Genomic DNA, 12,854 nt, shown 5'->3' with positions numbered 1-12,854 from the left:
ATTTATTTGGGTCCCTTTGAGGGTCCCGATTTTTAGATTGACAATTCTAATTAAGTCATTTTATTTGGTAACATACATTTAAATTAATAAATTATCATATATGAATGAGTAAGTGTTTTTCTGGTGTATTACAGATTATGTGTATATATTTAGACAAATAGTATTTAAAATATTTTATTTTGTATTCTTTATAAGCATAAAGCATTTTCTTTGTCAGTCATGAATATTTCAGTAATAATATTTCAAAAACTTATTATTGCTGACTACTGATAGAAGTTCCTAGACAGATGACCAGAAGAATTCCTCTCCTTTTCAATTAGAAAACTTCAAGTCCTACTTTTTCCCTTTTGCCTCAGATTTTTTTTTTTTTTCCTGTCTATGACCTCCCTATAACATAGACCTGGTACTCAAACTCTGCAATTTTAGGAGGAAGTCTGACAATGTTGGATGCTGAGAATATGACTTTTACTTTGCTGTTTTTCCCTAAGTTAGAAGACTCAACAGTAGCTCAAAGTGAAGTTCCAGTGACAGTAACTATGTAGGTGAATCTTGAGTAGTTCTTGATGTCACATGTACAAGCAACTGCAACTTTGTCTCTGTAGGAAGGTACTTTTTTAGTGGCAGGGATCATACAAGGAGGGGTGTTAAGATCCCAGCCCTCACTTGTTTTTGACATAGTAGTCCAAACCTTTTGAAATCTTCAAAGTTTATGTTGGTGATCTAGAATTAGAGAGAAGAAGCGGGGCTCCGTAGCTCAGGGGTTAGAGCACTGGTCTCGTAGAATTAGAGAGAAGCCATGGTTTTCAGGGGGTAGGTCAAGGGAGTAGCAGAGTGCTGATCCAAGCAACAGGTAATAGAGCAGGAAGACAGTAGAGTTAATACGTGGAGCCCTCAGAAAAACAAGAAAGGAGATGCTAGATGACCAGTGTTTCAGGAACAATAATAAATAGCTGTTGCCCTAATAATGGAAAGCATTATCATTAATTTTTTTAGAGGAGGGTGTGTTGGGAGTGGCAGCATGCTGCAGCTATATAGGAGTTTGGGGAGCAGAACTATTTCCATTGGTAGTGGAGGGAAATAACGTAAGGTTAGGGTAAAACAGTGTTGGGGGGATGGTATGCCTGTTTTCCAAGTTCCAAATAACTAATAAGAGCTGATAAGGAACTTTTTTTTTTTAAGATTTTATTTATTTATTTGACAGTTAGAGATCACAGTAGGCAGAGATGCAGGCAGAGAGAGAGAGAGAGAGAGGGAGGAAGCAGGCTTCTTGCTGAGCAGAGAGCCCGATGCGGGGCTCCTTCCCAGGACCCTGAGATCATGACCTGAGCCGAAGGCAGAGGCTTTAACCTACTGAGCCACCCAGGCGCCCAAGAGCTAATAAGAAACTTTTAGAACTCATTCAATTTTAAGGTTATTAATTTTTTTTTTCAAGATTTCATTTACTTATTTGACAAAGAGAGATCACAAGTAGGCAGAGAGGGAGGGGGAAGCAGGCTCCCCGCTGAGCAGAGAGCCCAATGCGGGGTTCGATCCGAGGACCCTGAGATCATGATCTGAGCTGAAGGCAGAGGCTTTAACCCACTGAGCCACCCAGGCACCCCAATAAATGTTTTAAAAATGGAATTAGTGGATGAAGATTATAATATACGCCTCTCTATTAATATTTATAGTAACATAATAAGACTTTGAACATTTGTTTTTGTTCTAAACTTTCCCTGTTTTGTTGACATACTCACTTTTTATTGATTCCTGCTCAGGTATTAATTATAAAAAGTGGTTTTCTCAGCTAATCAAAGCTTTACATTTTCTAGAAGATGTTTTTTTTAGTTCCGTTTATCTTGGCCTTCCATTCTATAAAGAACTTTTCAGTTCAGTAAATCAAATGAACATAAGAAATTCTACCAAATTTTATTCTGTAAATTCACATTTGGGCTGAGAATGAAACCAAAGATTATCTTATAGTACTAACTGTTCTATGTAGGGTTGGTTGTATTGTTCCTTATTTGGAGAACAGTTGATACATATGTGGTTTTATGTTGCAACAAACTATTACTCTTAATGTGACATCTATGCTAATTCTTAAAGATTTGTAAAGTCATTTTCCAACTTCTTTGAGTCATTAAAAATAATTACTAAAATGATTGTATTTATATTAAAAAATAAGATACCTTTTTTTTCCATTTTAAAACTACCATCTTGTATCATTTCCTGTTTTCCTCTTGGTTTATTATCTTTGTTCATTTGTCAAATGTTGTTCTTTTAAGATTCTTTTAAAAATGTGAACTGAAAAGTATCTTAACTAAACCAAATATTGTTTATAATTTTTTTTAACTTTTGATTTGGTACTATCAAGATTTAATTTCCTTTCAAGTGATATGTCTTTACTTTGAAACCACATTAAAGAACTTCTTGAATTTGTGAATTTTATGGAGACCAGTTCTATACCAAATGGAACTTTTATTTCCTTAGCTCCATTCATTCTAGTAACTTTTGACTATTGATAAGATTTCAACTAATTGTATTATATGAAATGTGATATGGTTTACCCCCCCCCCCCCTTTTAGGCAGTTCTTACCCAGTTCCCACAGTGATGTACTAATTTTTTCTAGATCTAGAATTTAATGTTTTTCTATAACATATATCATAATACTGTTATCTGATGTTTTCATTTCCAGTTGAGTCACCTGATTATTATATACTTAGATTTGTTTTGTTATGGTTTTAGCTTTAAATGTTTTATTTACTTTAGTAAAATATTTTTACAATTTGTCTTGTTTTTACTAATAGTAAGATAGCCTGTTTATCACTTTTAGCATCTTTGACTTTTATGTCAGTATATTATAAGTTACAGAAACATCTTGACTTCTTCTAGTTCTGTAGCCTATTTGAAAAAAAGTCATTTTATCAGCATTGAATTTTCTTTATATTATTGAAAATAAATGTTTTGATTAGACTGTTCTTTTTCAAGCTTTGTTAAGATAGAGAAAATATTAAGTAGTTTGCATTTTTCTCCCAAGCTGATTTTTGGAATATACCTAATGTTACAAGCTGTATAAAGCATAATTTCTACTATCAGTAAAATTCTCACCTGATTTTATTTTCCCATTCTCTTTGACATGGCTTTCTTTCCCAATTAACTACCTTATGGAGAATGATAGCACAACTTTTCCTTAAAAGATAGTTGACTAAATTTTGAAACTTTTATAAAGAACTTAGAAACTAAACATTTCATAGTTGTTTTCTGATGTTGAATGTACTGTGAAAATTGTGCAAGTAGAATCTTATTCTTTCACTCTGCAGAAGAATAAAAATTCTAGCCAACAGATTTGGGCATTGTTACAAGTTCACTAGTGTGGCATGCCTTAGAAGAGACCTTCTGTTTATCTGTGACCTCTCCTATGCCTTTTTTCTCCTGAGAAAAATTACCCACAGTTTTATAGTGTTATCTACAGCTTTATCTACGTATAAGTTATAAGCTCAGTTAATTTAAAGCGGAAGAATTTTACAGTTTTGCCTCTCTCTTTTTTGGTTAAAGTAGTACAAAATGTCAAAAATTAGAAGGAAGGTCACAGTGGAAAATACCAAGACCATATCTGATAGCACATCCCGAAGACCCAGTGTGTTTGAGAGGCTTGGACCCAGCACTGGCAGTACAGCAGAGGTGAGTTGTCACTAGCTCAGTCACAGGGGTTATCTTTTAATCCTGTTCTTGAATACTGACTTGCATCATAAGGTGAACAGGTTGTTGTATTATAGGAATGTTTGGTAAATTTTAAAAACTGAGTTTCATAAAGGAGTGAAGAGTAATAATTTTTATGGGTTTTTTTTTGTCCTGTTGTTTTTATTGTTTGGGGAATGAATAATGTGTCTCAGGGTAGCTGGAATTTTGGTAGCATTTGTTTTAATTTTGTCCCACTAGCATCTTTTTTTCCAGAAATAAATATGAAATTTACATAGTAATATCTGTCTCTTAGACACAGTGCCGTAACTGGCTGAAGACTGGCAACTGCCTCTATGGAAACACATGTAGATTCGTACATGGCCCTTCACCCCGTGGTAAAGGTTATAGCAGCAATTATAGAAGGTAAATTAAGAACTTTGAATTGTTCATATAATATTAGAAGATGGCTTTTGTAATTTATCTAGTATAAAAATCTGAAATACAAGCATATATTTGATCCGATTTTTCTCTTTGGTGGTGGTCTTATCAATAGTCAAAGATCAACAAGATCTTTTTAGTTCATTTTGAGATTAATAAAGTGTGTGCTTTAATATTTGCTCAGTATTTACTGTTTTTGCCAGTAGATTTTTTTTTATAATATATGTATGACTTACTTCCCCTACACCTAGTTATGTAGTTAAAATGATTTAAGAGCAGAATTTCATGGATTTACTTTTACTTTGGAAAGACTATTTTTAACTCTTAAAAAAATAAAATATAACAAGGATATAATTTTAGCTTTTTAAAATGTTCTGAATTCAGATCTTAATGACATGAGACCGTCTACTGCAAACTCTGTACATTAAAATGCATTTGCCAAATTCCTTATCATAATGTATTAATGTAAATAAAAACATGTACTTATATGTAGATAAAGGTCCTGTTACCTGTTTAGGACATCTTTTTGCCTTTAATAAAGGAAGCTGAATGAAACTTTTCCTAATAAAGACCTTTCATTTTTCTTTCAGTTCAGTTCATGATGGTTATATTATGGTGTTAAATATGTAACATATGTAGACACAAAAACAGTTTAAACTTGATTGGTAAACAAATAGTTAACAGAGTCCTAAAACTGGGTGTGCTTATTGCTTTCGTTATAGCGATAGTATAAAAACTGAACATTAGCATTTGCAGATTTTTAAAAAATTCTTTTTAAATGTGTGTGTGTGTTTGTGTATAGATTTTGAAGCTTAAGAGAATTTAAAATTCAGACCCTTAACTGACTTTCTTTTCACTTAAATGTACATTTTACTTTACTCGTGATGCTGAATACTCTTTTATTTGTATTTAGATTGTCATCTGTGCCTTCTGTTAAAATGTAGGAAAACCAGTTTTTAACATATGTTTAATTATCTGTATAAATATACACAGGGAAAGTGTTCTAGTAATTTTAATGTTTTGTTCCTATTATTACAACACTTTTAATACATACTTTAATTCATCTGTGAAATTTATTATTAACTGACAAAATTTTTATACAAGAGGTATTTTAAAGAAAATGGCAGAGAAATTTATCTAAAATGGGAAAAAATAGTGTCATTACTAGACTTAGAATAAAGGATTTTTTGTTGTTATTTTGTGCATGTTTTTCCATTTGATAACCCCCTTTGGATTTCTTTTTTTCCTTTTTTTATAGGGATGAAAATACAGTTCATAACGTGATTCAAAGATGGAAAGAAAAGCAGTGTATTTCAGAAATGCTTTGTCACAAAATATTTAAATCATTTACTGAGCATTCATTGTATGTAGAGTACTCTGTTAGGTGCTCTTAGGGTTTTAATTAATAAAAATTTTCTTATTATATATATGTATAAATATAAATATACATATAAGTATATATATATATATTTAATAAACTGTCTTATTATATAAAGGAGGCCAGGGCACATAAGATGTACATGCTCATCATAATTACAATTTAAAACATTTAACTACTGGTTTTTAATAATGTTCACATTTAAACTCAGATTTACTATTAAAACATTTAATATAGTCCTGTAAAATGTGTATATAGATATTAATGAGATCCTTTAAAGTTAATTAACTGAAATTATTTCTTCATTAATCATGTAACTTGTATTGATTGATAAAAGAATTGATTTGATGATAACTATGACTTGAAATAGATGCAGATGTTTATGTGATTTGTTTATATCCTTAAAAAATTATATACTTATCCTTAAAAAATAAATATATTATACAGTATTTTTTGGTGGCCAATGAGGGACATACACTTCTTAACTTCTGTTGCCCTTTTTAAAAGAATATTCAAGGAATACTCATTAAAGTCAATGTGTTTTCCATGTCTTTGTTTTCTCACTTAATAATGGTATAAAAATAATTGGCAAGCCATTTTTCACATTTTCAGTATGAATTATGAATGCTTAGGTGTGTTGAATATAAATGTGTACGATTTTCCTTAATTAAAAAAGAAATCTACCGCCTAAATCTTGCTTTGAATCCTTTAATTATTTTCTGTTCTGAAATAATCTCAAATTTTAAGAAAAGTTATAAGAACTACACAAAACTCCTCTGTATCCTGTGGTTCTTAAGATGGGTAATTCTCAGTTGTCGGTGTTGCATCCAGCCACATGCATGTATACATGATAATACTGTTGCTTCTTGATTAATTTTACAACATTGTGATTTAAAACTTTATCTTCCTGCTTTTTACTTTCAAATATAATTAATACCTTTATGTGATTTTTAGAAAAACAAATTTAACTGTTAATAACAAATTCCTTTTTCTTGGCTCACATACAGTTTCTTATTCATGTCACCAGTTCCTGCCACCCCATGGAATGTTAGTGTATACATTTCTGATTGTCATGGGGAGAAAATTTGTAAGTGATGCTCATATTTTCTATATTATATATTTAAGCCAAAGCAAATTAATTGTTTTTCTGGACATTAGGAGCCATGGAAAGAAACACTGAGATTCGTGAGTTATTTCTGTAGATATATTCTTACAAACATTATAAAAATATAGATTTTTGTTGTTTTGTTTTGTTTTTTGTTTTGTTTTTGTTTTCTGGTTCAAAGGTCACCAGAGAGGCCTACAGGGGATCTTAGAGAAAGAATGAAGAACAAGCGCCAAGATGTGGACACTGAGTCCCAGAAACGAAATACAGAGGACTCATCCTCACCTGTTAGGGTAGGAATGAATTTCCCAAAACGAAGTTAAATTTCAGTAGTGAATTATTACTTATGTTCCATTTAAGTTATTATCTTGTGTGCTAAATATATGGTAGATGTGTAATACTACAGTATAATGTTTTATACGGATAATGTAATGTAGAGGAAAAAAGTCCTCTGGGAAAACTCATAATTCTCTGAATCAGTCCTTGGTGGTTAAGATGAAAGGAATTGGTTAGCAGAGCTCAGGCTGAACTTCATAGGATTTCTGTATCTTGGAGGGCATCATGAGTATCTAAAAGTATTCTTAAATTTTCAGAATTCAGCCAGCCATCATATCCTGCTTGCTTCCAAGAAAGATTGAAGTGGGTTATAGTAGAACATTTAGAATTTAAAACAGTGAAAGTAAGGCATGGTGGTGACAGAAACTGAACTAGAGAACTTAAGGAAGGGGAAGCTCATGTGCCAACAAAATTTAGTAGTGAGTTTCCTGGCAATGAAACCAAAAGAGAAATCTATTTTATGATACAGCTCATTGAATAAAAGAAAACATCAGTGTTTCAGATATGGAAATCTCGTCCTCAGCTAGTTTTTTTAAAGAAATTTATGTATATGTATCTGTAACAGTTTCACTGGGATATAATCCACATAACATACAATTCGTCCATTTAAAGTGTGCAGTTTGGTGGGTTTTTTGTATATTCTCAGAGTCATGCAGCCATCACCAGAATCAATTTTAGAGCATTTTCATTATCCAAAGGAAAAACCTTTAATGGTTATACCTGTATCATCTGACTGACCACCAGCCTTACGCAATCACTGTGCCACTTACTGTCACTCTAGATTTGCCTGTTCTGGATGTTTCAAATAAGTGGAGTCAAGCAGTAGGTGGCTTTGTTTTTGACTTGTCTCTTTCACCTACTATAGTGTTTTCAAGGTTCATGAAAGATTATTAGGATATATCAATATTTTAGTCCTTGTTTTTGCCAAATAATATTCCACTGTATTAATATATCACCTTTTGTTTATCCATTTATTGATGAACATTTGGGTTGTTTCCATTTTTTGGCTTTTATGTATAACATTGCTGTGAACATCCATAAATAGTTTTTTGAGTGACCTATATTTTCATTTCTCTTGGGTTTATATCTAGAAGTAGAATTGCTGAGTCATATATTAACTATGTTTAATTTTTTGAGAAACTGCTAGGTTGTTTTCCAAAGCAGTTATACCGTTTTGCATTCTTTCCAGCAGTGTATGAGAATTTCAGTTCTCTACATCTTTGTCAGCATTTGCTGTTACTGAACTCTTTGATTAGAGCCGTCTTAATGGTTATGAAGTGGTAATCTTACTATAGTTTTTGGCTAATGATATTGGACGTCAGTGATATTGAACAATAAGATATGCATATTGGCCATCTGCTTATCTTCTCTAGATACATGTCTTTTCAGATATTAGCCTTTTTTTATTTTGGGTTATCTTTTTATTGTTGATTTGTAACAATTCTCTATATTTTATTTTATTTTATTTATTTATTTTTTAAAAGATTTTATTTATTTATTTGACACAGAGATCACAAGTAGGCAGAGAAGCAGGCAGAGAAAGAGGAGGAAGCAGGCTCCCTGCTGAGCAGAGAGCCTGATGCAGGGCTCAATTCCAGGACCCTGGGATCATGACCTTAGCCGAAAGCAGAGGCTTTAACCCACTGAGCCACCCAGACGCCCCAACTCTCTGTATTTTAGATACAAATTCCTTATTTATGATTTGCAAAAATTTTCTTTCATTCTGTGGGTTATCATTTTGTGTTCTTGATGATGTCCTCAAGCACAAATGTTTTTAGTTTGATGAAATCCAATTTATCTGTTTCTGTTGTTGTTTGTGCTTTAGGTGTCTTATCGTGCCTTGTTTTCTTCAAAGAATCTTTGAGATTTAGTTTTAGCTTTGATCCATTTCGAGTTAGTTTTTGTTTATGGTTCAGCCTTATTCTTTTTTATGTGGCTATCTTAGTTGTCTCATAATCTTTTTGTTAAAATTATTGAATTGTTTAAAGAGAAACCTTTCTGATAATTTAAGCTACATAGAGCCTTACTTATAACAGTTTTTGATCCTTGATTTAAAAAGCTGCATTACAGTTTTACATTATAGTTTGTAGAGACTTAAATTTGGGAACCTAAAGTAATACACTTTTAAGTATATAGTTTTCTAATGTCTGATGATACATAATACTGTTTAGAATTCTTAGTAGTTCTCAGCTAGAAGAATGTATATATAAGAATTCTTTTGGAGGAGAGATAACTTTTTGTGAAATACATTGCTGATACTCTATCCTTGATCTACTGAATTAGAATTTCTTGATAGGGGCTGAGCATTTGTATTGTATTTTGGAATAACCGATAAACTCAGAATAAAGAATGAACTCCATGATTTGCTGGTAAGGTTTAACAGCCACTCGGGGAAAAAAAGCCATGTTTTGTAGGATTTACCAATTTCTTTGGCATAAATGCTCCCATCCTGGTCAATTTCAAGCTAGCAAAGTGGTATCACTGAATACAAAGTTGGGAATAATACTCATTTTCACACCATTTATTTTTCACACGTACACACATAATAAATGTAATCAACCTCAAGAGTAAAATGTACTGAAATATTTAGGAAGTGAGTTTTGAATAATAGTTAACTTGATTTTTATTATTTGTGTAATTGTTAGCTTATAGGATTTAATTTTCAATCATAGCTGTGTTTAAAAATGGCTCGTACAGTTCCTAAAAATTTAATAGTTGGCTGTTGTGAGTCATTGTGAACTGGCCCTAACATAGCACTAAATGGACTATAGTTCAAAAGGCAAACATCTAGAATTCATATTCTGAAGACATTATTTTAGGATTTTTTTTTTTAAACTGTGCTGTCAGTTTTCTTATCTGTAAATGGAGGCCATAGCCCTATCAGTGTGTTGCTGTGAAGAAAATATATGTAAAGCAAGTAACATGAGTGGCTGATCCATGATGACTAATAAATGGCCTGTACAATATTAGAATAACTCTTGGCTTTTCCTCTCTAATACAGATTGCTGTTATGCTCTTAATAGGAGATGGATATCAGCATTGGAGATTTAGGTTGTTAACAGGTGTCTAAATCTAAGTGTGTTTCTGATCATAAAGGTTTATATGTTCAGCATATTAGTTTAGTAGACAGCAGAGTTGGCCATTTCATCAAGGAACTTAAAGCCTGATTCTCACTTTCCCTAGATGAGAAAGCCCTCTAAGGTGGGGAGTATCATGCACACCTAAGGGTTATAGTAACAAGAGTGATCAGGTTTTAGAAAATTCCCTATCCAAATTTAGGGAAAAGTGTTAGTAAGCTAGGATACCAAGGTATTAATTATTTTGAGTAATCTGACAGGATAACAAATGCTAAGCATTTCTGTGATACATTCCTAGTGCAACACAGACATCTGTTGATCTTTATGTAATGGACTATGGGAAAGTCAGATCTAGTTTAGGTAGGGGCAGCTGCAGGTTAGATAACATAGAGTAGCTAAGAGAGGTTAAGGTACAAACTCACTGTAATTCTACCCCTTCTCTGCCCCCGAATTCAGCTCCACTGTGTTTGAGTTAAGAGGCTGATAACCCGTGATCTTGGGAGATAAATTCATAAATAGATAAATTGTAATTCTATAGAGTATGGTAGTATGACAGAGAGAGATGAGCAAAACCTGCAGTGGAAGGAATAAATAACTGCCTGGGGAACCAGAGAACCATTTCATGGAGGGAAATGACATTTGCACTGAGTGTAGGAAGGATAGGTAGGATGAAAGAGGGGATGGTCAAAGTTTAGAAAGAGGAGAAAACCAACATAGTAACAATAGGTAGTTTTAAAGGACTAGTGTGTTTGAGAAACTGTGAAGCTCTATGCCTAATGTATAGAAATTATAGCATGTGAATTTGAGGTGAGGGCTGAAGAGGTGGATTAGGTAGATCAGATTGTGAACAGTCTTAATGTGTCAGTCAGAGCTTGGCAAGAGAAAAGAGACTTATATGCCAGGAATCTATTATTCACAGATTCACCTCCAGACCCTGGAACTAGTAAGTTCACTACTGAATAAATGAAAAGTGATTCTGATGTGTTGCCAGTGTTAAGAACCCCTGGTGGCCTGGGGTCTGTGCTCCACTGGGACTGTTAAACACTTGAAATGTGGCTGGTCTGAATTGAGATGTGCTATAAGTGTAAAATACATACTGAATTTCAAAGACTTAATGATGTAAAATAAAAGCCAAATAGCTCATTAATAATTTTTACATTTATATGGGAATGACAATATTTTGGATATAGGGGGTTAAAGATGTTACCAGAATTTTAATTGTCCATTTCTTTCTCCTTTTAATATCGAAACAATAAAATCCCAAATTACTTATGTACATATTATTACATATGTATCATATTTCTGTTGTAAAGGGCTGTTCTGGACAATCTGAACCAAATTTAACACAGTGGAACTAAATTTAACACAGAGTCTTGAGGTAGAGTTAGTAGGATTTGAAGAGCAAAAGAATGAGTGGAGGGAACATGTTAAGCTTAACTGAGCTTTCCAGGACAATAAGATGGAGAGAGAATTAGTTGGATTGTAACCCCTTTTGTATACTAGGCTCAAATCATGGACAACTAATTTTTGACACTATTTTTAGTACTTGTGGGGATACTAATATGTTATAGTCCCTGTTGAATTTCAGTTGCATTATCGTATGTTTGACAGTTCCAGAATAACAATTAACAATAATATCACTAATGATAGTATCACTGAGAACAGTTTAAGATTTCTTTTTAGTTCTTAGGGTATATCTCATTAGGGAAATATATCTGTGAAATCTATTAGGGTTATAAAATCAAGTTATTGTATGTCAAGTCACTTGAAACAGTTCTTCTCTGAGATTGAACCACAGAATTGTTACATTAGTTGGGTTGCTTCATTCAATTTTGATTTTTGTTTTAAGGCTTCTTTTTTCTTTTTATTTTTTTTAAAGTAAGCTCCATGCCTTGCATAGAGCCCATCATGGGGCTTGAACTCATGACCCTGAGAACAAGACCTGAGCTGAAATCAAGAGTTGGGTGTTTGACTAACTGAGCTACCCAGGCACCCCTTCATTTTGTTTTTTAATCATAAAACATTTACATAGCTGCAAAGTTAAATCTCCCAAACAGGTTACATTCTGAAAAGTCTACCTTTATCTCTTGGTTACTTTACCCTATTCTCTATCGGTAACTACTTTTAACTAGTTTTTGGATTCTCCTGCCACTTTGACACACACACACACACACATACACACGCAAATATACATACACATATATGTATATAGGTATATATACAAATTAGGGTTTATATAGGGGCATTTTTGCTTTTTCTTAGATAAAAGGTAGCATACTGTATACATTTTTGTCATCTTGCTCTTTTTATTTATTACTGTATCTAGAAAACTATTCCATAGGAATATGTAGAGATACTTCTTGTGCCTTTTTATATTCACATAGTACTTCATTGTATGAATGTACCATATATGGTTTAACCTGTCTTCTCCTGGCAGCCATTTAGGTTATTTCAGTCTTGCTACCACAAACAGGACTGCTTTGTGCGCTTGTATTTTTGTTTTGGGAGTTTGTTTTGTTTTGTTTTTGTTTTTGTTTTTTAGTGTATCTTAGGGAGAGATAAATCCCTCGAATGGAACTGCTGTGTCAAGAGTAAATTTCCTATGTAATTTTGCTAAATAATGACCATTCTTTTCACAGCCATACCATTTTGCATTGTTGCCAGCAGACAGAGCCCATTTCTTCTGTGCTTTGCTAGCATATGTGGTCAGATTTTTAAAGTTTTGCCAATTTGATCAGAAAAATTGTGTTTGTATAATTTTTGTTTGTGTTTCTCTTATGAGTGAAGTTGGACATCTTCCCATATTTAAGAACCTTTTTTCTGAGAATTCTGTTCATATTTCCTGCCCATTTTTTCATT

The 12,854-nt window shown here is 32.8% G+C and overlaps 1 protein-coding gene across 7 annotated transcripts in view; it reads left to right on the top strand.

Annotated features, from left to right (window-relative positions):
- ZC3H13 (zinc finger CCCH-type containing 13) overlaps window positions 1-12,854 on the top strand; it is a 100,230-nt gene that overhangs the window by 3,242 nt on the left and 84,134 nt on the right. For 6 of the 7 annotated variants that reach the window (XM_059143686.1, XM_059143685.1, XM_059143684.1 and 3 more), the window contains exons 2-4: window positions 3,536-3,661; window positions 3,975-4,084; window positions 6,764-6,875. In XM_059143686.1, coding sequence (XP_058999669.1) covers window positions 3,545-3,661; window positions 3,975-4,084; window positions 6,764-6,875 — 339 coding nt within the window. In that variant the 5' untranslated portion in view covers window positions 3,536-3,544. The remainder of the gene's footprint in view (window positions 1-3,535; window positions 3,662-3,974; window positions 4,085-6,763; window positions 6,876-12,854) is intronic. The other variant, XM_059143682.1, reaches the window with a different exon arrangement.

This window comes from Mustela lutreola, chromosome 13 (genome assembly GCF_030435805.1).
Source record: "Mustela lutreola isolate mMusLut2 chromosome 13, mMusLut2.pri, whole genome shotgun sequence".
NCBI lineage: Eukaryota > Metazoa > Chordata > Mammalia > Carnivora > Mustelidae > Mustela > Mustela lutreola.
The sequence above is the reverse complement of the archived record's forward strand: the minus strand, read 5'-3'. Positions and strand labels throughout refer to the sequence as shown.